Source organism: Diaphorina citri, unplaced genomic scaffold, assembly GCF_000475195.1.
Source record: "Diaphorina citri unplaced genomic scaffold, Diaci psyllid genome assembly version 1.1 scaffold225, whole genome shotgun sequence".
In the NCBI taxonomy this organism is placed as follows: Eukaryota; Metazoa; Arthropoda; class Insecta; order Hemiptera; family Psyllidae; genus Diaphorina; species Diaphorina citri.
Genome location: NW_007377662.1, coordinates 208,140 through 230,601, shown reverse-complemented (window position 1 = coordinate 230,601; position 22,462 = coordinate 208,140). Strand labels below are relative to the sequence as shown.

Here is a 22,462-nt window from a genome sequence, read left to right as displayed (position 1 = left end):
AAAATATATTTATTTTATGTACCTACCTACGTATATGTAGAATGGTGAATAGAATAGAATAATAATAGAAGAATAGAATATACTGGAGAGCATTGAAGAGGAAGCAAGTGCGCTAGCGGAGGAGCAGAAAGAACTGCGCAGAAACGTATGCGCACAAACACATTAATGCGTTGCCTGCGAGAGAGATCGGGACATTTGATGTGACGTCATCGCCTACGGGAGCGTATGCCGTGACGTCAAAGTTTACGATTTGCCGGTGAGCATTGAAGAGGAAATCTATCTATGCACCTATAAACTTCGCTCTAGGTATCTCATTTCTACCTACACAAAAGAGTGCAGAGTGCACAAATACCTATCTGTTCTCTCTCCTTTTCCTTCCTCCCCTCTCCCCTATTCTTTCTCTCTCTCTTCTCTTTCATTTCCCTTCTTTTTTCCCTCCCTCCTCTATCATTTCCTCTCTTTCCCTTTCTCTCCTCTCTTTCAATCAGAAAAACCGTCGGAAAGTCTGTCACCATGTTGTTTTGAATCACAATTTCCTCTTCCTCAAACTGTGAGGATGGGGGAAAAAGTTGCATCAGAACGGAAATTGCAAAAAGCCTTCAATCCTAACTATTTCTCCCTCTCAATATGCCCTTTTCACTGTAAATTTTTTTTCCGTCCGTTAGGTAGCGCCACTATGCAAGCGCGCTAGCGGAGGAGCAGAAAGAACTGCGCAGAGAAGAAAAAGAAAAATTTCGTTGGTCCTCATTTTTCTTGCTCTATGACTTTGAAACATCACCCAAGTAAGCGCAACTAATCTATTGTTTCTCTGTTTCAGAAATTTATTGAAGATCTACTGGGAAGAATAAAGACCCTGTAATGACGCTCCTCAAATGAATGATCTCAACTCCTAGCGGTAGGATCTGCGACACAAGGATTCTGCCATGGTAGAAATTGTGACAACCCGATAGTCAACCCCATCGCGAACAAGAACGTGTGAATCCAGGGAGGCGAAAGAGGAACGGGCCCCGGAAATTTTGTCATTTTTGCCATAAGCCAAAAAAACTCTCAGGTGTACAACTTCAAAGCCAAAATCTGTATTGTCGACACACCTTGTGGAACTCTTTTGTAGCATTTAGCACTGAAAGCTCATTCGTCCTTTTCTCTCTTTTTAATGCCGGCTTAGGCCCCCGCGGGGCCCTGGCATTTGCCATTCCTGCCATATGTTAATCCGGTACTGCCCCCTTGTTTGGCCGATGAACCAAAGTGTGCTATTTTGACTTGCAGACTAGTTGTCCGGAAGGAATTTTTCACTCTGAACCTAATGGTACTTTTCAGTCTTTGTGCTGAAAAAATAGGCAAATATGTAGTAAGTTATTTTTTCTGCGCTAGAAGTAAGAGTTGGAGTGAATGAATGAGTTATAATGAAGAACTACTCTTTTCAGTCGACTACTCAGACAACAAGTCAACTCCTAACTCCCTTTACCTATAGTTGAAGAGTGAGCTACATGTTTTAGGATGAGACAAAGAAAAATTCCGTTGGTCCTCATTTTTCCTGCTCTATGACTTTGAAACATCACCCAAGTAAGCGCAACTGATCTATTGCACATGTAGCGAATCTCACCTGTTTGAATCCATCATCATCACAGCGCACATTGAACGGAGGAATGCCGCTGACTCCAATCGAGTTACCGAGTGAGTTTCCAAAGTATCCACCAGTCACAGGTGGCAGACCAGAGGACACGGAAGGAGCAATAGGTGAAGGGGCAGCGCCCACTCCAAATCCAGGGGAAGCCGGAGGAAATCCTGCAGGCGTGTAACCAAACTGACCGCTACCCGCTGCCAAACCCCCGGGGAATTGAAGATCGTTGTTGCCCGCACTGTGACCTCCGCCGACCACGGGGCCCCAGAATGAGCCACCCGCTGGAGAACTAATGATAGCCGGCTGAGGAGAGGGTGTGACAACACCACCACTTGGCGTGTAACCGGGGTAGCTGGACCCGCTGTAGATGTTGTTGAAACCAGAGCCCCCACCACCCTGGGCCGCTGTTGACAAAACCGGTGAAGTGTGTACATCAAATATTAAAAGACCTCAAGAGCTCAAGGTACGAGTAAACAGGTGTTTCTTTCACAGTAAAATCAACACTAAGAGAGATTAGATTATATCATTCGCATTGTACACCCAGCTTTCCTAATTTCGTCTCTGACTCAATTCTCTCACTTTGGAAACCACTTGAGATATAAAAGTCATCAATGATTGGTTACGACACTGTTAACACAAATTATTCCTTCACAGTGTACTTGTAGATATCCAAGTATTTTAAGTGCCTGCCTAGCTACCTATCCAAGTGACTACTTGATTCCAAAGTTCTAAATGCAACTCATCAACAATTAAAAAGGGGTATTTGAAATATTTACATAGGTAGGTATTTTAGTATGTATGAGATATCTAGTGCATTCTTTCTGTCTTCATATTGCACATTAACGCATCCTTCTTGTCTCAAACATTGTTGTTGACTTCAAAGTCTGTTTTAACTCTAATTAAACGAGACTAGATGGGCGGGCGGCATTATGAATACAAAAGTGCATTGCACTTGGAAGATCTAATAAATAAGAATTTTCCTGACGGGATTATGATCAGAGTTCCTCATCAAATTATGACCGCAACCACATTGAAGTCAAGCTCAAGGAGTAATCTCATTACCATAGGATCCGACAGTCCAATCAATCAGATCGATCAAGAAGCCTTACCTGCAGGTGTGCCAATCCCATTATAATTTATAGGAGGTCTTCCATGACCATGATAACTTGTGTCTTGACCCAGAGGGTCAGGCCTGGTAGGGAAGGCAGGAATTGGTGTGAGAGACCCGTCACCGGCGTAATCTAGTAACATAGGGACCCAGAGGGTCAGGCCTGGTAGGGAAGGCAGGAATTGGTGTGAGAGACCCGTCACCGGCGTAATCTAGTAACATAGGAAATCGGAAAATCGGAACTCACATAAATAAAATAATATAACACTTTCAATTTTTTCCTGGTTCATGAAAAAGATTAAATGAATCCATTGGTCTTCTATATGGATAAGTCTAAAGAGGATAATCCGCCCCGGGCGGGAATCGAACCCGCGGCCTAGCGCTTACAAGGCAGACGCACTACCAACTAAGCTAACTAGGCTGGCTTAGTTAGGTTTAAATTGGCCATGGAAGCCTTGGAAAGTGTGTGAACGAAATCGTAGAAACGGACCCTATTCCCTAATTTTGTGTACCTAAGGGAATAGCTGATTTATGATCAGGACCTTTACCATCAGCAGCAGCAACAAGAATTACAAACGGGGTCTAAAGATTGTTTTACCAAACCAGTTAAATAGCATCCTGGCATCCAATATCCTTCTTCTTCTTCTTTTGCTTTGCCATGTAGAAATTTCTCTCCAATGTGAATAATTAAATATGTATACTCCGAGGTGGTACCTAGCTACCTATTTCTACCTATTCACAGGGGTTGACATCTCTCTCCCTACCGTTATCTCTTTGTCACATACTGTGCACACATTTTCTATTGAGAATTCATAAATTTATTTACCTACCTACCTACAATGGAGCAGTTGCAAATGGGTAAAAATTATAAATAAATGGTCGATTCCTATGTAAAAAGTTGGGAAAAATCCAAATCTGAGGTCAAAACTCCGAAAAAATAACTGTAAGAGGTCGAAAATTCAATTTTTATTTTTCGTTCTAATGAAAGAGTTCAAATATGTGTGACGTCAGATTACGCAGTTGTTTTTTTCGTCCGTTAGGTAGCGCCACTAGGATTGCAAAAGAGTATGGGCAATATTGGTATATTGTTAACAAGCTCCTGAATGTTCAGGCAAAATGGTAAGAGTGCAGACTTTTTATAAAATATATTTATTATGTAGGTACCTACCTAGGTATATGTAGAATGGTGAATAGAATAATAATAGAAGAATAGAATATATTGGAGAGCAATGAAGAGGAAATCTATCTATGCACCTATAAACTTCGCTCTAGGTATCTCATTTCTACCTACACAAAAGAGTGCAGAGTGCACGAATACCTATCTGTTCTCTCTTCTTTTCCTTCCTCCCCTCTCCCCTATTCTTTCTCTCTCTCTTCTCTTTCATTTCCCTTGTTTTTTCCCTCCCTCCTCTATCATTTCTTCTCTTTCCCTTTCTCTCCTCTCATTCATTCAGGAAAAAAAAACCGTCGGAAAGTCTGTCACCATGTTGTTTTGAATCACAATTTCCTCTTCCTCAAACTAAGGATGGGGGACAAAGTTGCATCAGAACGGAAATTGCAAAAAGCCTTCAATCCTAACTCCTATTTTTCCCTCTCAATATGCTCTTTTTACTGTAAATTATTCCCTTCTCCCCTGTTTCCTCCCTCGGTAGGTATATTTCTTCCCTCTCGATATGCTCTTTTCCCTTTGAATTATTCCCTTCTCCCCCGTTTCGTTTCCCAATATATTTCTACCCTCTAAATTCCTCCCTTCTCCCTCTATTGAATAGACAAATTCTATAGAATAGAGTCTATTCTATAGAATTTGTGTATAGCTCTTCCTCTTTCAATTCTCTCTGCAATACCATTCAAATTACTCGTCTCCCTTCCTTCCTTTTTAGGTAGTATTTACGCCTACACTTTCCTCTGCATCTCCACTACAAATCCTTCACCTATGCTGAATTTCCCAACACTTCTTCTTACTCCTCCTTTAATTCCTCTCTTCCTGCTTCCATAGTCCTCTACATTTCTTATTCTCGCCTCTTTACCTTCCTATTTGGAATATTAATTTGCTCTCTCCAGTTTGTTTAGGACCTTCTGTTTCTTCTTCTCCTCTTTCTTCTTCTTGTTCTACTGCTCCTTTGCCCTTTTCACTGTAAATTATTCCCTTCTCCCCTGTTTCCTCCCTCGGTAGGTATATTTCTTCCCTCTCGATATGCTCTTTTCCCTTCCCTTTGAATTATTCCCTTCTCCCCCGTTTCGTTTCCCAATATATTTCTTCCTCTAAATTCCTCCCTTTTCTCTCTATTGAATAGACAAATTCTATAGAATAGAGTCTATTCTATAAAATTTGTGTATAGCTCTTCCTCTTTCAATTCTCTCTGCAATACCATTCAAATTACTCGTCTCCTGTTTCCCTTCCTTCCCTTTTAGGTAGTATTTACGCCTACACTTTCCTCTGCATCTCCACTACAAATCCTTCGCCTATGCTGAATTTTCCAACACTTCTTCTTACTCCTCCTTTAATTCCTCTCTTCCTGCTTCCATAGTCCTCTACATTTTCTTATTCTCGCCTCTTTACCTTCCTATTTGGAATATTTGCTCTCTCCAGTTAGTTTAGGACCTTCTGTTTCTTCTTCTCCTTCCTTTTCTTCTCCTCTTTTTTCTTGTTCTACTGCTCCTTCTTCTTCTCTTAATTTTCAACTATCCATATCATTGACAGGTCGTATTTTCTGACCATTAACTTCAAGGAGTCAGGAGTTCAATTCCACCTGTTGCACGATCATTTTTAGTGTGATTTTACGACGTTACACTCCCTTCTCCCTCTATTGAATAGACAAATTCTATAGAATAGAGTCTATTCTATAGAATTTGTGTATAGCTCTTCCTCTTTCAATTCTCCCTGCAATACCATTCAAATTACTCGTCTCCTGTTTCCCTTCCTTCCCTTTTAGGTAGTATTTACGCCTACACTTTCCTCTGCATCTCCACTACAAATCCTTCGCCTATGCTGAATTTTCCAACACTTCTTCTTACTCCTCCTTTAATTCCTCTCTTCCTGCTTCCATAGTCCTCTACATTTTCTTATTCTCGCCTCTTTACCTTCCTATTTGGAATATTTGCTCTCTCCAGTTAGTTTAGGACCTTCTGTTTCTTCTTCTCCTTCCTTTTCTTCTCCTCTTTTTTCTTGTTCTACTGCTCCTTCTTCTTCTCTTAATTTTCAACTATCCATATCATTGACAGGTCGTATTTTCTGACCATTAACTTCAAGGAGTCAGGAGTTTAATTCCACCTGTTGCACGATCATTTTTAGTGTGATTTTACGACGTTACATTGATGGCGTGTTTAAAGGACAAATATAGGTGAATCATTACCTCTATTTTATGTAATACAGTAGATACTGTTACGGGACACGCCCAAATTTCTCTCCCCCCATTTTTATTGTGTTACCACTCTAAAGTCAGGTAGCACTTATGATATAGGTAAGTCTTGGGACCTGTTACCCTTCTTGGGACATGTTACCCTACTTTCTAAGCACGTATTTTCTGACCATTAACTTCAAGGAGTCAGGAGTTTAATTCCACCTGTTGCACGATCATTTTTAGTGTGATTTTACGACGTTACATCAGCTTTGAAAAGTATTGAAAAAATTTCGGCCATATTGAATTTTCCTCCGTCCCAAAATTTGCAAACAATACTACTTAAAATTTATGACTTTACATTTTAATAAAAATTGTGCTAAACACTGACCCATGCGTTCTATGACTCATCCGTACTCATCAAATCTTACGAAATCTGTTCTAACCTTTAGAACTCTGGTCTTTAGAAATTTGTTCTTTAGAATTCTGTGCTAATCAAATCTGTTCTTTAGAAATCATCCCCTGTAAATAAATAGGATACATGCGTGTATTGTTCATGACATGTTCATGACAATGCTTTGCCTAATTTTAGGAATTTTATTTTACTTTGCCAAAATGTTAGAATAATTTTACGATTACTTATTAATGTTATTTTTACATGTTGTGGTCTTTTTATTATATTTCTTTCTCGTTTTTAAGTTGTATTTATTTTTTATTTAATACAGTTTACATAGGTTCCCCCAAAAAATTACGTAATAAAAAAAAAAGAATTTGTAATAATAATTAAGAAAAGCTTGTTCTTATTTCCTGCTCAAAACTTTTTCCACAGATAAACTACCCCTAGGTAGTTACTAGGTATGTATTATGAAGAAATTACAATAGTACATACATACCTACCTCCCTAAATAATTTATAAGTGGAAAGAAAATAACGATAGCCCAGTTACGTAGGTATTATTGACTTCGAAGTCAAATTATAGGAATGTTAGGCAACTTTTGTAGGTACCTACTTCAAATTTATTATTTTATCAACCTAGCAAAAATTGAAAAAGAACTAGGTTCCAAGTGACACTGAAGTACGTTAGTAGGTACCTAGGTAGGTATAAGAGCATAGGTAAGTAGGTACCTACCTACGTAGATAGATATAGAAATCAATCAACTTTGAGGATTCTCCTGAAAGAGACAAACCTGGTTTAAAAGACAGTTCTGGACGGTCACCATACCATGTACCTGTTTTAGTGTAAGACAGTGAAAAAAGGTATTATCTCTTGGTTTTTTAATGTATTTAGGGGTTTCTAACGTATACCTTCTCTCAATTAATCAATTAGATGCCACAAATCCTTGTCTATGATAATATTGATAATCTTATTCGTACTTTGTAGTGTCGGTAGGTAGGTATTTTTTTAAATGTTTTATTGTAATTTTATTTATTGTTTTTTCTTTTATTGATTTGATTCTTTCAGTTAGCTAACCCAATACTCAATACTAATATATTAACAATACATTTCCAGTCAGACCTGAGCATTGTGGCATCATTCGACAGGCGTGGCCAGCACGTAGTCACTGGCAACTCGAAGGGTAAAGTCCTCGTCCTGTCGTGTCCGGCCCTGGAGCTCAAAGCTTCGTTCAAAGCCTCCACAACGGCTATCAAGCTGGCTTTTCCCGGCCACACTCAATGCGAGGAGACGGGTGGCTAGTGACGGAATTTAGGGTAAAATCACCGTCACTTGTCCAGAGAACCTTAGGTACTTTAAAGTAAATGGTGAGATTTTTTACTGTCTTTGATGTACCAACTTAGAAAGATAGAAATCGTATCGAATAAAACCACACGGCTATCAAATCCATAGAGTTTGCTAGGCGTGGAAATTGTCTCCTGGTGAACACAGGGGATCGATTGATCCGAGTGTATAACCATCAAGAAGTTCTCAATGCGGGGAAAGATGGAGACCCGGAGCCCATTCAGAAGCTGCAGGACCTTGTCAATAAGTAAATCAAATTGAAATTTGTGCTAGTTCTTTTGAATATCTCTTTTTCTTCTTTTTGTTCGCCTTTTCCCGTATACAGACGGGGTCGGCGTTTTTCGTCAGCCTCTCAATCAGCCCTAACTAGGATGATTGCTTTGGGCTACAAATTTTACAAATGGATGCTCTTTGTACTCAACCTTTGCTACTTTTTAGCAAGAGAAATTCAGGCTGGTATACTCCCTGTTTAACGTCTTCCAGCCAGACAATTGTTGGGATGCGGCATTTGTTGATTTATTGGCCTACATTTATCTTTCAGAACGATGTGGAAGAAGTGTTGCTTCTCAGGAGATGGCGAGTACGTGTGTGCTGGATCTGCAAGGCAACATGCTCTGTATATCTGGGAGAAAAGTGTGGGCAACCTGGTGAAGATATTGCATGGAACTAAAGGAGAACTGTTACTTGATGTAGTGGTAAGTAAAGTACAATGGACCACACCGCATATCTGGCGCGCTAGCGGAGGAGCAGAAAGAACTGCGCAGAAACGTATGCGCACAAATCATTTGCCATTCCTGCCATATGTTAATCCGGTACTGCCCCCTTGTTTGGCCGATGAACCAAAGTGTGCTATTTTGACTTGCAGACTAGATGCCAATTCCGGAAGGACTTTTTCACTCTGAACCTAATGGTACTTTTCAATCTTTGTGCTGAAAAAATAGACAAATATGTAGTAAGTTATTTTTTCTGAGCTAGAAGTAAGAGTTGGAGTGAATGAATGAGTTGAAGAACTACTCTTTTCAGTCGACTACTCAGACAATAAGTCAAATCCTAACTCCCTTTACCTATAGTTGAAGAGTGAGTTACATGTTTTAGGATGTAACTCATTGACTAAAAAGTCCATTGAAAAGAGTAAATAGTAAAAGGAGTAGTACCTATTTTTTCACTCAATTTTTACACATCTCTAATTGGGAGTGAGAAGTCCTCTGTGGAAGAAGCCTTAGTCCACCTATTTTCGACAAAACTAGTCCTAGAAGACCATCAGATGGATGCCAGAATACTAGATGCATTTATTATACTAGGATTAAATAGGGATTGCGTAGGTACTTCCTCTGTGTGTTCCTAGGTTCTACGAGTAGCAGCTTTGTTTTAGTGTAAGACAGTGAAAAAAGGTATTATCTCTTGGTTTTTTAATGTATTTAGTTTTTCTTTTATTGATTTGATTCTTTCAGTTAGCTAACCCAATACTCAATACTAATCAAATTAGTGTCTTGTTTTACCTCCGTAGTGTATTAGGTATTGGCTGTATTTATGGCCCACGAGTATCTTTATCTCCAATACGTGTATTATAGGTATAGATACCTAATTCTACGAGTACCTATAGATATCGTAGGTATCTCTAGGGAACTATACTTGTTATTTTCCTATGTAGGTACTAATTGCTTCTTCTTCTTCTTCTTCTTCTTCTTCTTCTTCTTCTTCTTCTTCTTCTTCAAAAGTCCCATCTCTTTAGTCCTTTTCCCTCATTTATCCTTCTTGTTTATGGCCCACGAGTATCTTTATCTCCAATACGTGTATTATAGGTATAGATACCTAATTCTACGAGTACCTATAGATATCGTAGGTACCTCTAGGGAACTACTTGTTATTTTCCTATGTAGGTACTAATTGCTTCTTCTTCAAAAGTCCCATCTCTTTAGTCCTTTTCCCTCATTTATCCTTCTTGCTTGTACCTTGTACCTATACCTGCTCAAATCCTTCACTGTCAACTTACCTACTTATTTAGGTCCTTATTCAATATACATATACGTACATAGGTCACACATCATAGATTTAGATTCATAGATGAGTAATTTTAAAGAACTGTTCTTGTTCTTTTATCCAGGTAGGTAATTGAACTTAAATCGGGTAAAATACTTTATGAGCTATAGGTAGGTACATATATACCTGTATCATTTATATATTATATTATGGTATCTAACATTTTGTATACGTATACAGGCAACATTAGCCCGAATTCCAATGAAACGAAGGAAATGGAAATTTACGTTTACGAGTGGTAACCCAAAGCGTGTATTTTGTAATTTGAAGTATTCTTGGCAAACGAAAGAGAGTGTGTGACAGAGAGAAAATACATAAAATTGACAACTTCTTTAGCTTCAAACTTTGAGAATGGGTCAATTTCTTTTATAGCTTTGGTATATGGAGGTCAATTTATATGCGTTTTAGTCATAAATATTGACCTCCAATCGGTGGGTCGATTCAAAGTTGAAGTTAATTTAACGAAATGTGATGATCAAGTGATCGACCTCCCATTGTATGAGACGTTAATTAGTAAAACACACAACGCTCTCATGGCCTTGAGTTTTATTAATGAAATTACGAGATAAATTAATAAACGCAACATGAAATATTACACGATTGTGTTAATGGCCGCATCTGATGTAATACGTGTGGGATGTACATATGACGTACGGTCTTTCAAACAGCGCAAACTGATCACAAGATCCAAGATCCTATTCCTATTTGACCTAATTCCTCTATATTCTATGTGTTTGTGGTTGTTGAGAAGAGTACTGAGGGTGACATAGGCTACTTAAATTTGTCATATTCCATCCTGGTTCAAAATGGCGGCATCTATTTTCAGCCTATCTATGTCGTTCTGTGCGATTCTGCTTTGTATTTAATTTATCATCTCTTTGCAATCTCTTGTTTCTATTTCCTAATTTCCTATGTTTGGTGTGTTACAGGAAGTAAGCTCAGGCACCTCCGAGGTTGAAGTGGACATAGACGAACTGTTAGACATGGACTCAGATTCCATCCGAACACAACACCTCAAGGTAAGAATTCCGGGTTCGACTCCCAGAGTCGACAAAAAATTGTACTTATTTCGATTGCAAATTTTTCAACGGTTTAGGTATAGGTACATACCTACTTGCTGAAGATGTTGTCCTGTTGACCCAGCAGTGACTAAATGGGAAGTTAGTATTGTGTCTCTTATCGCCCATCTAATATTGAATGGTAATGGGAAGGTATGCTCCGACATAGACCACATGAGGCTAATAGCCTATATTATATTTAAAAAAAAAAAAAAAAAAAAAAAAAAAAAGCACTGCGATAAAACGCAGGAAAAAAGGATCTTGAACAGGAAAAAAGTTCTCCTCTTTGTCAGCTAACCTATAAACCTATCTACTCTTATCCAAGTAAAATTGCACTAAGTTTAGAAAATTAAAAATCCCTGATTTGACAACTATATATCTATCTTCCTATCTACCAATTACACATGTCACAATGACACAATGTGACATTGTCACATGGAGTTTTCTTTATTATTTTTCTGGAAAAAAACTAAAGCATTTCCTAAGCTAACTCATACTCATAAGCTAGACAGAGTTATTTTCCATGTAACCTATTAGACAGAACGAGCGTACATTATGCATTATGTACGTAGGTATAGGAGTTTTTATTATGATTGTTTATTTTTTGTTTCAGAAATTACTGTCAGATGCCAAGAAGTCACAACTTGACGTCAATGTAAGTCCAAATTCATACATTCGTTCAAAATTCACCCTCTTTCCCTTCCTTCTGATGTTCACTCTTTCTTTCTTCTCCTATTCTCTCTCTCTCTCTTATTCCTCCTCTCTCTCTCTCTTTATCCCTCTTTCCCTTCCTCCTGATGTTCACTCTTTCTTTCTCCTCCTATTCTCCTCTCTCTCTCTCTCTCTCTCTCTCTCTCTCTCTCTCTCTCTCTCTCTCTCTCTTTCTCCCCCCCCCCTGAAGAAGAAGAAGAAAAGGGGGAGAAAGGGATTTTTTTTCCCTCAAGGAGTACAAGGAAACTCGAAATTCCTATTCCTAAACCAGTGTTTAGGTGGGTACTACCTACTTATCGTTTTTGGGGCAAAAAAATGCCATGTTGAACAATCCCTTTTCCTTCTCTCTCTCTGTCTCTCTCTCTCTCTCTCAACCATGTACCTACTCGACAAACTCGATGATGCTTAACGTAAATGTTTTTCGGAAAATTAATGTTTCCATAATGGTCCTGTAAAGGGGATTTAGGAGCATCCACCATTTCCATAGGGTTGGGGTGAGAGAGGGTATTTGGTAGCATCCACTATTTTGAACATTTCAGAAGCACGAAACAAACGCCTTGAAATTTTAAAATACTACATGCAATACAATTCCGAAAGAAAATTGTATTGCTTGTTGAAGGATACCAATTTATCAGGCGTTTTATACAAAAGTAAACAAACGATTTTAAATGAGAAAGTTGCACAAAAATTTAAAAATGATTTTCTAAAAGTTTTTCCGACTTTTTCGATTTCTCTGCAATCTGAACATTTTCCTGTGGATTTCATGCAGTAATAATGAATCTTGAACTTCTTGGTAAGTCTTCTTTATCCTGAATACAACAGTAGTTCTATAGCATTGACTCACCGTCTATATAAAGAACATGTAACTGCCGTGGAAGAGATTACCAAAGAACATCAATGACCAAAGATGGGTGTGAATTCATGCAGTAATAATGAATCTTGAACTTCTTGGTAAGTCTTCTTTATCCTGAATACAACAGTAGTTCTATAGCTTTGACTCACCGTCAAGGTAAAGAACATGTAACTGCCGTGGAAGAGATTACCAAAGAACATCAATGACCAAAGATGGGTTTGAAGGGTTTCAGGGAAAATTGTCAACTTGATCAAGGGACACTACCAAGGTGGGGGTCTACCACCTCATGTTATAAGTGGTTGTTACCTTAGTATTCTCCGGAACTGTACCCAAACAGTATCCGAGTGTTCTTGAAGTGGTAGACTCCGTCCTAGTCCATTAAGGAAAGGACATTTCACTTCTGACTATGCCCTTCTCCCTCATACAGGAGGAATCGACATCAGTATAACAGTTTACTTGATGCATGGGTAAAGTCCAAGTTAAAGGTCCTCTCAGGAATGCATCCCAGCTACTAAAAATCGGGCACAAAGCTGACCAACTAGAGATTACCTCTACAATCAATTAGGACCTTTCACTTGTCCTTTTCTCGGCCAAATTGTTTTCATTATTTTACTCTAAAATCCTCCTCACCTACTGTTTCATGTATAAATCCCTGCCATCATATAACAAACATCTAATAAAATTTAACCATTGCTAGGTCTAACTCTCTTCATGCAGTAATAATGAATCTTGAACTTCTTGGTAAGTCTTCTTTATCCTGAATACAACAGTAGTTCTATAGCTTTGACTCACCGTCTAGGTAAAGAACATGTAACTGCCGTGGAAGAGATTACCAAAGAACATCAATGACCAAAGATGGGTTTCAGGGAAAATTGTCAACTTAATCAAGGGACACTACCAAGGTGGGGGTCTATCACCTCATGTTATAAGTGGTTGTTACCTTAGTATTCTCCGGAACTGTACCCAAATAGTATCCGAGTGTTAGTGGTAGACTCCAGTCCTAGTCCATTAAGGAAAGGACATTTCACTTCTAACTATGCCCTTCTCTCTCATACAGGAGGAATCGACATCAGTATAACAGTTTACTTGATGCATGGGTAAGGCCCAAGTTGAAGGTCCTCTCAGGAATGCATCCCAGCTCCTAAAAATCAGGCACAAAGCTGACCAACTAGAGATTACCTCTACAATTAATTAGGACCTTTTACTTGTCCTTTTCTCGGCCAAATTGTTTTAATTATTTTACTCTAAAATCCTCCTCACCTACTGTTTCATTTATAAATCCCTGCCATCATCTAACAAACATCTAATAAGATTTAACCATTGCTAGTCTAACTCTCCTTGTCCTTTTCTCGGCCAAATTGTTTTCATTATTTTACTCTAAAATCCTCCTCACCTACTGTTTCATGTATAAATCCCTGCCATCATCTAACAAACATCTAATAAGATTTAACCATTGCTAGTCTAACTCTGAACATCTCATGAAATACCTAAGTGTGAATTGAACTTGTGTCCTATTTTTTCTTATTTCAGAATCATTTGGACAGAACTACCCAGAGGTAAGCAGACACCTTACTGCTCACTAGCAGGCTGCAAAGCTTTTTTTATCTACTAAAAAGTCATGATTGTGTAATAATTTTAGATTATACAAGTATCAGATAGCAATACAACATGTTCTTAAAACATTGTAGGTGGAAACATGCCATCAGAAGTATAAAGTGACATAAATATTGACTTTTATTATTTCATATACTTTATTACGGTTGTTAAGTCCTAGGAAACTGAAATATATAAAGTATAAACTTTTTTTTTTCTTTTTCTTATGACAAAATATTTTTAATATTCTCCAACAGGAATTTGATGGTGCTCTTGACTGTATTTCCCTGGCAGTAACATGTGCATTTAACAAGAGAGGAACATTGTTAGCCGTTGGTTGCAATGATGGGCGTATTGTGCTGTGGGACTTTCTCACCCGAGGCATTGCCAAGATTATATCCGCTCATATGCACCCTGTCTGTTCTATCAGGTAAAGATACTCTATCTTTTCTTCCATTATATTTAGGTGGTGCTTGTCAACATCTTAGTTATAAACACTTAGGTAAGGATACAGTCGTCACTTTTTGTTGAAGAAACATTGCATAAGTATTCACAATATTAAAAAAATATCACTTTTGCATTTTTGATTACGGATGTTAAGTCCTAGGAAACTGAATTATAGAAAATATAATCTTTTTTTTTTTTTTCCTTGTGACAAAATATTTTTAATATTCTCCAACAGGAATTTGATGGTGCTCTTGACTGTATATCCCTGGCTGTAACATGTGCATTTAACAAGAGAGGAACATTGTTAGCTGTTGGTTGCAATGATGGGCGTATTGTGCTATGGGACTTTCTCACCCGAGGCATTGCCAAGATTATATCTGCTCATATGCACCCTGTCTGTTCTATCAGGTAAAGATACTCTATCTTTTCTTCTATTATATTTAGGTGGTGCTTGTCAACATCTTAGTTATATACACTTAGGTAAGGATACAGTTGTCACTTTTTGTTGAAGAAACATTGCATATTCACAATATTAAAATAAAACCATGTAAAAAAGATATCACTTTTGCATTACAGCTGGTCCAGGAATGGGTACAAGATAATCAGTGCCTCCACTGATAACAATGTGTGTATATGGGATGTCCTTACAGGGGAGTGTGAACAGAAATACAGGTTTCCCAGTCCCATACTCAAAGTAAGTATATCCGAGGTATTTTAATTTATTTCTATCAGAGAACACAAATAAGAAAGGTTCAGTATACCGTCCTGATGCCCATATGTGTGGACATATCTTTTCCCAATAACAAAAGTTTGATGTTCCAATAATGGTTGTATTTAGTCTTACTTACTTTTAAAAGATTACTAAATGTCATGACCATAACATTTAGTGCTCCATTTAACAATGTGTGTATATGGGATGTCCTTACAGGGGAGTGTGAACAGAAATACAGGTTTCCCAGTCCCATACTCAAAGTAAGTATATCCAAGGTATTTTAATTTATTTCTATCAGAGAACACAAACAAGAAAGGTTCAGTATACCATCCTGATGCCCATATGTGTGGACATATCTTGTGTAGTCAATTATATCTTGTAAATTTTGGCATTTTCCCAATAACAAAAGTTTGATGTTCCAATAATAGTTGTTCTTAGTTTTACTTACTTTTAAAAGATTACTAAATTTCATGACCACAACATTTAGTGCTCCATTCCGCCAGTTTTGTATTTGTAGTCATAGAAACATGGCAATTTTTTTTGTCTCTGGTCTGTAAGATTTTAAAATATTAAAAAATGTCCTGTTATTTCAGGTCCAATTTCATCCAAGAAATGACCACATGTTTCTTGTATGTCCCATGAGACATGCAGCTGTGTTAGTTGATACAGATGGAGATCACCAGATTGTACCTATTGATGAAGATGTAAGTCACTTGAAATAAATAATTGATTACCCTCTGTAGGTAATAAACAGTGTGTAGTTGTATCAAAAAGGTCTAGAACCTTTAGATCAACTGACCAAACAATGATCAAGTCCAACAATTTGTTTTTTGCACCTATTTCTCTCAAATAGTTTTGAAAAAATGTTCAACACATATAGGAAATTATTTCATTAGATTTTAGACCAAGAGGTTCATTTTCAAAGCAACATGATCAGATATTAACAATGCAGCTGTGTTAGTTGATACAGATGGAGATCACCAGATTGTACCTATTGATGAAGATGTAAGTCACTTGAAATAAATAATTGTTTACCCTCTGTAGGTAATAAACAGTGTGTAGTTGTATCAAAAAGATCTAGAACCTTTAGATACAGTTTACATAGGTTCCTGACCAAACAATGATCAAGTCCAACAATTTGTTTTTTGCACCTATTTCTCTTGAATAGTTTTGAAAAAATGTTCAACACATATAGGAAATTATTTCATTAGATTTTAGACCAAGAGGTTCATTTTCAGAGCAACATCATCAGATATTAACAATACATTTCTCTCCTTTACATTTCCAGTCAGACCTGAGCATTGTGGCATCATTCGACAGGCGTGGCCAGCACGTAGTCACTGGCAACTCGAAGGGTAAAGTCCTCGTCCTGTCGTGTCCGGCCCTGGAGCTCAAAGCTTCGTTCAAAGCCTCCACAACGGCTATCAAATCCATAGAGTTTGCTAGGCGTGGAAATTGTCTCCTGGTGAACACAGGGGATCGATTGATCCGAGTGTATAACCATCAGGAAGTTCTCAATGCGGGGAAAGATGGAGACCCGGAGCCCATTCAGAAGCTGCAGGACCTTGTCAATAAGTAAGTCAAATCGAAATTTGTGCTAGTTCTTTTGAATATTTCTTTTTCTTCTTTTTGTTCGCCTTTTCCCGTGTACAGACGGGGTCGGCGTTTTTCGTCAGCCTCTCAATCAGCCCTAACTAACTAGGGTGATTGCTTTGGGCTACAAATTTTACGAATGGATGCTCTTTGCACTCAACCTTTGCTATTTTTTAGCAAGAGAAATTCAGGCTGGTATACTCCCTGTTTAACGTCTTCCAGCCAGACAATTGTTGGGATGCGGCATTTGTTGATTTATTGGCCTACATTTATCTTTCAGAACGATGTGGAAGAAGTGTTGCTTCTCAGGAGATGGCGAGTACGTGTGTGCTGGATCTGCAAGGCAACATGCTCTGTATATCTGGGAGAAGAGTGTGGGCAACCTGGTGAAGATATTGCATGGAACTAAAGGAGAACTGTTACTTGATGTAGTGGTAAGTAAAGTAAAATGGACCACACTGCATATCTGGGAGCAAAGTTAATGTATAAGTACAGAGTGAAATGGAATACATTTATTTTTGTAAATAGGTGTCCTTTCAAGACCAGGTAAGTTATACATAGGTAATATCTTAGGTATTATGAGCTTTGGAGCCAGATCTTACAGTCCCAGGGCTTTCTTTTATAAGACCTGCAATACCTCTGAACTTGAAGAATACTTGCTTAGCATAGTTAAAATCCCTTTCCATTTCTTTCTGCAGTTTGACAGAAAAACGACTAATCGCCTATATAAATGACATTTTTGTAATTTTTGCGCAAAAGACCTCAATTATTTGTGAACTGAGTACGAAATAAGAGAATAAGACTTTCGTTTGAATTGCAGTGGCACCCCGTACGTCCAATCATAGCGAGCATTTCCAGTGGCGTGGTATCCCTATGGGCTCAGAACCAGGTGGAGAACTGGTCCGCCTTCGCCCCTGATTTCAAAGAGTTGGATGAGAATGTGGAGTATGATGAGAGAGAGTCCGAGTTCGATATCAGTGATGAGGACAAATCTGTAGCGCAAGGTGAGTTGTGAAGTTATTTTGCAATATGTTGCTCTTGTTATTGTCCTCAGTAGGATTGTAAAGTACTGTGTAAGTACTTTATAATCCCATTGAGGAATTTAATTTATTTCTTACAAATAGCCTCCTTGTAGAATTTTTGTCATCCCTAAAAATGTTGAACTAGTTTAGAATGAAAGGTTTTAGTGGCTTAGCTAACTGTATTGAGACTTACTTACTCTTTTGGATTTGCATTGACACTACTTACTAGAGCATAAAATAGTAAATCCGTGCGGGACAAGAGCCACCCATACGAGTGTATCATTCCAAAGAAAATGTTTTCAAAAGTCCATTTACAGGAATCTTGGATCGCAGTTTATTCACGAGTTGATTTGATTTAACAAAACCAACATTGGTCTCGTATTGCCAGCATAACCGGACTTCGGGTCCTAAGGTGACAGTCTAAATAGAGCATTATTCTCTATTAGTGATGGGTCGTGGGTAAATACCCACTGGGTGGGTAAATAAAAATTGGGTATTTACCCGGGTATTTATTCACCTCCAGGGTGGGTAAATACCCGGGTATTTTTAAAAAAAGAAGAAAAATAAACAAAAAACACTGTCACTTGATTTTTTTTTTAATTTCCCGGGCACAATTCAACTGAGGCGCTTCTTGAAAATACCCGGGTATTTATAAAAATTGGGTATTTACCCGGGTAAATACCCAGGGTATTTACCCCAAAAATAAGTACCCGGGTATTTACCCATCACTATTCTCTATGCCCAGGTTCGGATGATCAGGATGAAGAGTTGGAAATAGACGTCACCTCTGTGGAACCAGTTGCAGCGTTTTGCAGTTCGGACGAAGAGGTTGATGACTCCAAAGTGCTCGAATTTCTGCCCATCGCGCCTGATGTGGAAGACCCCGAAGACGGTCCTGGCTCTACGAGTGCCCCAGTAACCAGTTCTCCCCCCTCCAAAACCACCAAGTACAAGTCCTTTGATATTCAACTGGAAGGTGCTGCTTGCCAAGGTAGGATACAGATTTTTATAAATCCTTTTTTTTTTACAGAGGGAAACTATGACAATCTCAGTCCTTGTCCCTTCTTAAATTTTAAGCTAACCTTATTATCTTGTTTATACTGTCGGCTAGGACCAAGAAGTTCCATTATGTCAACAATTTTTATAATTGTTTCCTTTTCAGGAGATCTGGGTTCCTCGAGAACCGCTTAGAATATCGGAAAAAGTCGAGACACTAATTTATTTTATCGCATCGGGTGAGATTCTAACCCGCGACTTACGCCTTACAAGGCATGCGCATTACCTTCTATTGCCCAGCAAAAAATAACTTTATTTTAGCGCTTTTCTTTGTCTTTTTTTCCACAGAAGTTCATCCCCTCCTCAGTAAAGCATCCAAAGAAAAACCGTCGAGCTCCAGGAAAGCCAACAGCAAACGATCATCGAAGTAAAACCAAAATTAGTATAAGTATAATATACTTATTTTGGTACTCATCTCTCATCTTGAGTTATTATGAACGTGTGATCTGTTTGAAAAACCAATAGGAACACACCTAAGAGAAGAGCAACTTCTCTTAGGTGTGTTCCAATACCTTGATTGATACCGTTTATCAGCATATTGGATCTGATGAACCAATGATATTGATCTGTTTGAAAAACCAATACCTTGATTGATACCGTTTATCAGCATATTGGATCTGATGAACCAATGAAATCGTTTATTTATTTGTTCATCTTTTTTAATCATTCGTCCACTGATGCTGTCTTTTAAGAATTTCGCGTGAAAACGCTTAGTATTTCTAACGGAATCATGTCATATATAAGGTATTTAACTACTGAATAAAAGACGTCATGTCCGTTAGGTTGTATGAAAAGGTTGCTTCGATAACATACAGAGTGTTTCTTCAGGAACTGCAACGTATTTTAGGGATATTCAATGAAGTTGCTCTTCTCTTAGGTGTGTTCCTTAAGAAACTCTTCTTGTTCTAAGTAACCTTTGAAATTATTTCTCTTGAGAAATTGGAAAACTTCTTTCAGTGTTTCTTCGTCATCTTTGAGGATGTGTGAGACATTGGACGTCGAGAAGTTGGGGGGTCTGAAGCGCATTTTTCTGCAAGAAATCAGGATGTGCTCAATTGTTATTGGTTCTTGACACTGGTCACATATTGGTTGATCTTCTCTTCTGAAGAGGTGAGAGTGGGTTAATTTAGAGTGGCCCACTCTCATCCTCATCAGGCAAACCTCATCCAATCGGGATTTTCTATTCGAAGTTTTCCATGGGTATACCGAGTTCTTAATTTTTCTCAGTTTGTTTTCATTTGGACTAATATTGACCCATGTTGTGTTCCATTCTTCCAGGTATTTTTTCTTGATAATGGTCTTGATTTCGTCTAGAGATAACTCGTGGGAGGTTGCAGTACATTCAAACGCGAAGTGAATTTTATTCTCCCGCAAAATCAACTAATAAAGAAGTTGTGATGTTGTATGTTGTGAAGGTTGCACGCTAGAGCGCAGCTCTGGTAATACGAAATTAGTTCAATGCAGAGCGCGTGAGTTTTATATGCAACTATTTTTCCTCCTCGTCTCAACAAGCCCCTGTGGCCTAATGGATAAGGCATCGGTCTCCTAAACCGGGGATTGTGGGTTCGAGTCCCACCAGGGGTATTCATTTTGTTTGTTTTAAGTTGTTTTTTATTACTTTTTATAACGGTAAGGGGTTTTTACATGGATTTTTTTATTAACATTCTACATAGCTTTAGAATCTTTAGATTAAGAAATAGATTCTCATTCATAATATTATTTGTTTTTGGTCCTGTTTCAGGGTTCGAACCTGAACCTTACAAGTTTTACAACTGGTAATCAATCAAATGTTTACTTGTTACCTAATTTGTCAACTCTGCCCCTGTGGCCTAATGGATAAGGCATCGGTCTCCTAAACCGGGGATTGTGGGTTCGAGTCCCACCAGGGGTAAACATTTTGTCCAAATTTTAATTGATTTTTGTGCCAAATGGCTTTTTCATCCATGTCATGTGTAAAATTATGCTTTTTGATGCGATGCGTGCTAAATATATAATTGTTCCTGGGTTCCTGCATCTTTTGTTATGCAGTAAAATAAATGCAAGTTTGATATTGGCGTGCTTTTTTTTTATTTTTTTTTTTTTTTTTTTTTTGCTTTGTTTCAGGCATTGGAATCATACTACCTACTGGTGTCAATCTGGAATAATACTAGGTGCTTACTGGTTATCCTCACTTCCAAAACCTTGTGAGAAATGAGGTAAGGAATGTACTTAGTAGGAACTGCTTACTTCTGGGAAGTAAAATTAAATGAAAGATTGAGAATTGAGGAGTCAATATTTATGATAACAGTAAATAAGTAATTTGGTTTTATTTTCACACTGAAAAAGTAAAAAGGTACAAAATGAGACTAGTTGTAAGTTGTTTTAATGATAAGTCCCTACCTACTTACATAGGCACCTATCGATTTTTGTATGGTAACTATTTTTTATCAATGTACGAGTGGTGTTAGGCTAGATAAACCGGCCTCTTTTCATGATTCGGTAGTAGGTGACAAGGATTAGTCTTTCTGTCTTTATCACCCTTTTCCTACTCTTTCTTAGGTCTTGGCACTTTGTAGATGAATCTGTATTTGGATTTCTCTGTGGTTGACGAGCTGGTTGTAATGGTAACAGTATTGTCATCCAATAACTCAATCTCGGTTCCTTTACTTGTGAACCTACTATCTGTGAACTCTGCGTCACTCACTCGACTGCTGGCGACTATGTCCTCACTGTAGTCATCTACTGTAGCGGTTTCCTCGTCTGTAAAGTCTATGGTAGATGTGTCTGTAGAGGTGTCCAAGGTAGATGTGATGGAGTCTAGAGAGGTGCTTTCATTGGTAGTTGTATCTTGACTTGTAGATGTATCTTGCTCTGAAGATGTGTCTTCAATAGTAGATGTGTATTGGATTGTAGAAGTGACTTGCTTTGTAGACGCTCGTTGTGTAGAGGGTTTTTGTTTCGGAGTTGCCCTAATCTCATTCGTTCTCGTGCTGGCTATGGTTTCCTCTCTTACAGCCTTGGCAGTGGTGCCAAATCTTTCTGCGTTTTCAAACTTCTCGACGTCCAATTTTTTCGCCTTCCCAGTACGGGATGAGGACACGTTACTTTCCTTATTGCTTTCTATTTTCTTGGTGGATTTGTTCTTTTCCCGTGGGGGAGCGGATATGGAGTTTTCACTGGAGGACGTGGATGAGATTTTTGACTTGCTCGGAGAAGACTCAAGTGTCTTCAGAGGTCCTTTGGCGAAGGGTGCGGCTGACTTTGTGGGAGCAATGTAGAATCCTCGCGAGCTGAAACAAGAGACGATGTTTGGTATTCAATAGAACTGAATCAATACATAAAAATTTGTCAAAGACAAGGTGAGATAGATTTTTAAGTCGGTTGTAAAAAAGTGTTCGAAATAAGGTCAAGAAGTTAAACCTATTTTCTATGTTTTAGTGGATAGCAACTTTAACGAGGTTTTAAAAGACTAGATACTATGTTGAAACCTTATTGAAGTTGCTATCTACCTTATGAAACCTGCCCTATTTAAATCGGAATAACAAGGAAAATTTACAACACTTTATTTTATTTAAATAAAAACTAAATATTTT

At 38.2% G+C, this 22,462-nt stretch overlaps 4 protein-coding genes and 2 non-coding genes across 9 annotated transcripts in view; 4 read left to right on the top strand and 2 right to left on the bottom strand.

Annotated features, from left to right (window-relative positions):
• Window positions 1-1,631: 1,631 nt before the first annotated feature.
• On the bottom strand, window positions 1,632-2,845 carry LOC103506292. The gene is made up of 2 exons (XM_008470676.2): window positions 2,731-2,845; window positions 1,632-2,025 (listed from the first exon to the last, which is right to left on the bottom strand). The coding sequence occupies exons 1-2, from the start codon at window positions 2,749-2,751 to the stop codon at window positions 1,699-1,701; spliced, it is 348 nt and encodes a 115-aa protein (XP_008468898.1). The 5' UTR covers window positions 2,752-2,845; the 3' UTR covers window positions 1,632-1,698.
• Window positions 2,846-7,048: 4,203 nt separating this feature from the next.
• Window positions 7,049-9,177, top strand: LOC103506298 (retinoblastoma-binding protein 5 homolog). Its single transcript, XM_026821386.1, has 5 exons — window positions 7,049-7,064; window positions 7,582-7,758; window positions 7,893-8,052; window positions 8,347-8,500; window positions 9,151-9,177. Exons 1-5 carry the CDS (start codon window positions 7,049-7,051, stop codon window positions 9,175-9,177), a joined length of 534 nt encoding a protein of 177 aa, XP_026677187.1.
• A 3,095-nt stretch (window positions 9,178-12,272) lies between these two features.
• On the top strand, window positions 12,273-19,741 carry LOC103506291 (retinoblastoma-binding protein 5 homolog). 4 transcript variants are annotated; one of them, XM_017442807.2, is made up of 10 exons: window positions 12,273-12,407; window positions 13,998-14,023; window positions 14,318-14,490; window positions 15,084-15,201; window positions 15,813-15,923; window positions 16,508-16,794; window positions 17,093-17,246; window positions 17,633-17,816; window positions 18,580-18,825; window positions 19,179-19,741. In XM_017442807.2, exons 1-10 carry the CDS (start codon window positions 12,389-12,391, stop codon window positions 19,259-19,261), a joined length of 1,401 nt encoding a protein of 466 aa, XP_017298296.1. In that variant the 5' UTR covers window positions 12,273-12,388; the 3' UTR covers window positions 19,262-19,741. The 4 variants fall into 4 exon arrangements, with proteins under 4 accessions (XP_017298296.1, XP_008468897.1, XP_017298294.1 ...); XM_008470675.3 differs by lacking the exon at window positions 14,318-14,490 and adding an exon at window positions 14,743-14,915 and having other exon boundaries at window positions 12,280-12,407; XM_017442805.2 differs by lacking the exon at window positions 12,273-12,407 and adding an exon at window positions 13,183-13,208.
• Window positions 19,742-20,401: 660 nt separating this feature from the next.
• On the top strand, window positions 20,402-20,474 carry Trnar-ccu. The gene has a single exon. It is a non-coding gene; the product is annotated as a tRNA-Arg (tRNA).
• A 234-nt stretch (window positions 20,475-20,708) lies between these two features.
• Window positions 20,709-20,781, top strand: Trnar-ccu. Its single transcript has one exon. It is a non-coding gene; the product is annotated as a tRNA-Arg (tRNA).
• Window positions 20,782-21,164: 383 nt separating this feature from the next.
• Window positions 21,165-22,462, bottom strand: part of LOC103506287 (phospholipase A1 1-like) — a 34,467-nt gene continuing 33,169 nt past the window's right edge. Inside the window, exon 8 of the mRNA XM_008470671.3 lies at window positions 21,165-22,159. Within this exon, the coding sequence (XP_008468893.1) occupies window positions 21,415-22,159 (745 nt within the window). The 3' untranslated portion in view covers window positions 21,165-21,414. The remainder of the gene's footprint in view (window positions 22,160-22,462) is intronic.

Bases quoted from the DNA above. Each gene is read 5' to 3' on its own strand.
- LOC103506292 (XM_008470676.2), bottom strand. From the start codon at position 2,751: ATGGGATTGGCACACCTGCAG. The intron at 2,026-2,730 runs GTAAGGCTTCTT...TTTTGTCAACAG, and splicing joins TGGGATTGGCACACCTGCAG to CGGCCCAGGGTGGTGGGGGC.
- LOC103506298 (XM_026821386.1), top strand. The intron at 7,759-7,892 runs GCTAGTGACGGA...TCGAATAAAACC, and splicing joins TCAATGCGAGGAGACGGGTG to ACACGGCTATCAAATCCATA. The intron at 8,501-9,150 runs GTAAGTAAAGTA...GTGTGTTCCTAG, and splicing joins AACTGTTACTTGATGTAGTG to GTTCTACGAGTAGCAGCTTT.
- LOC103506291 (XM_017442807.2), top strand. The intron at 15,924-16,507 runs GTAAGTCACTTG...TTACATTTCCAG, and splicing joins TTGTACCTATTGATGAAGAT to TCAGACCTGAGCATTGTGGC. The intron at 17,817-18,579 runs GTGAGTTGTGAA...CTCTATGCCCAG, and splicing joins GGACAAATCTGTAGCGCAAG to GTTCGGATGATCAGGATGAA.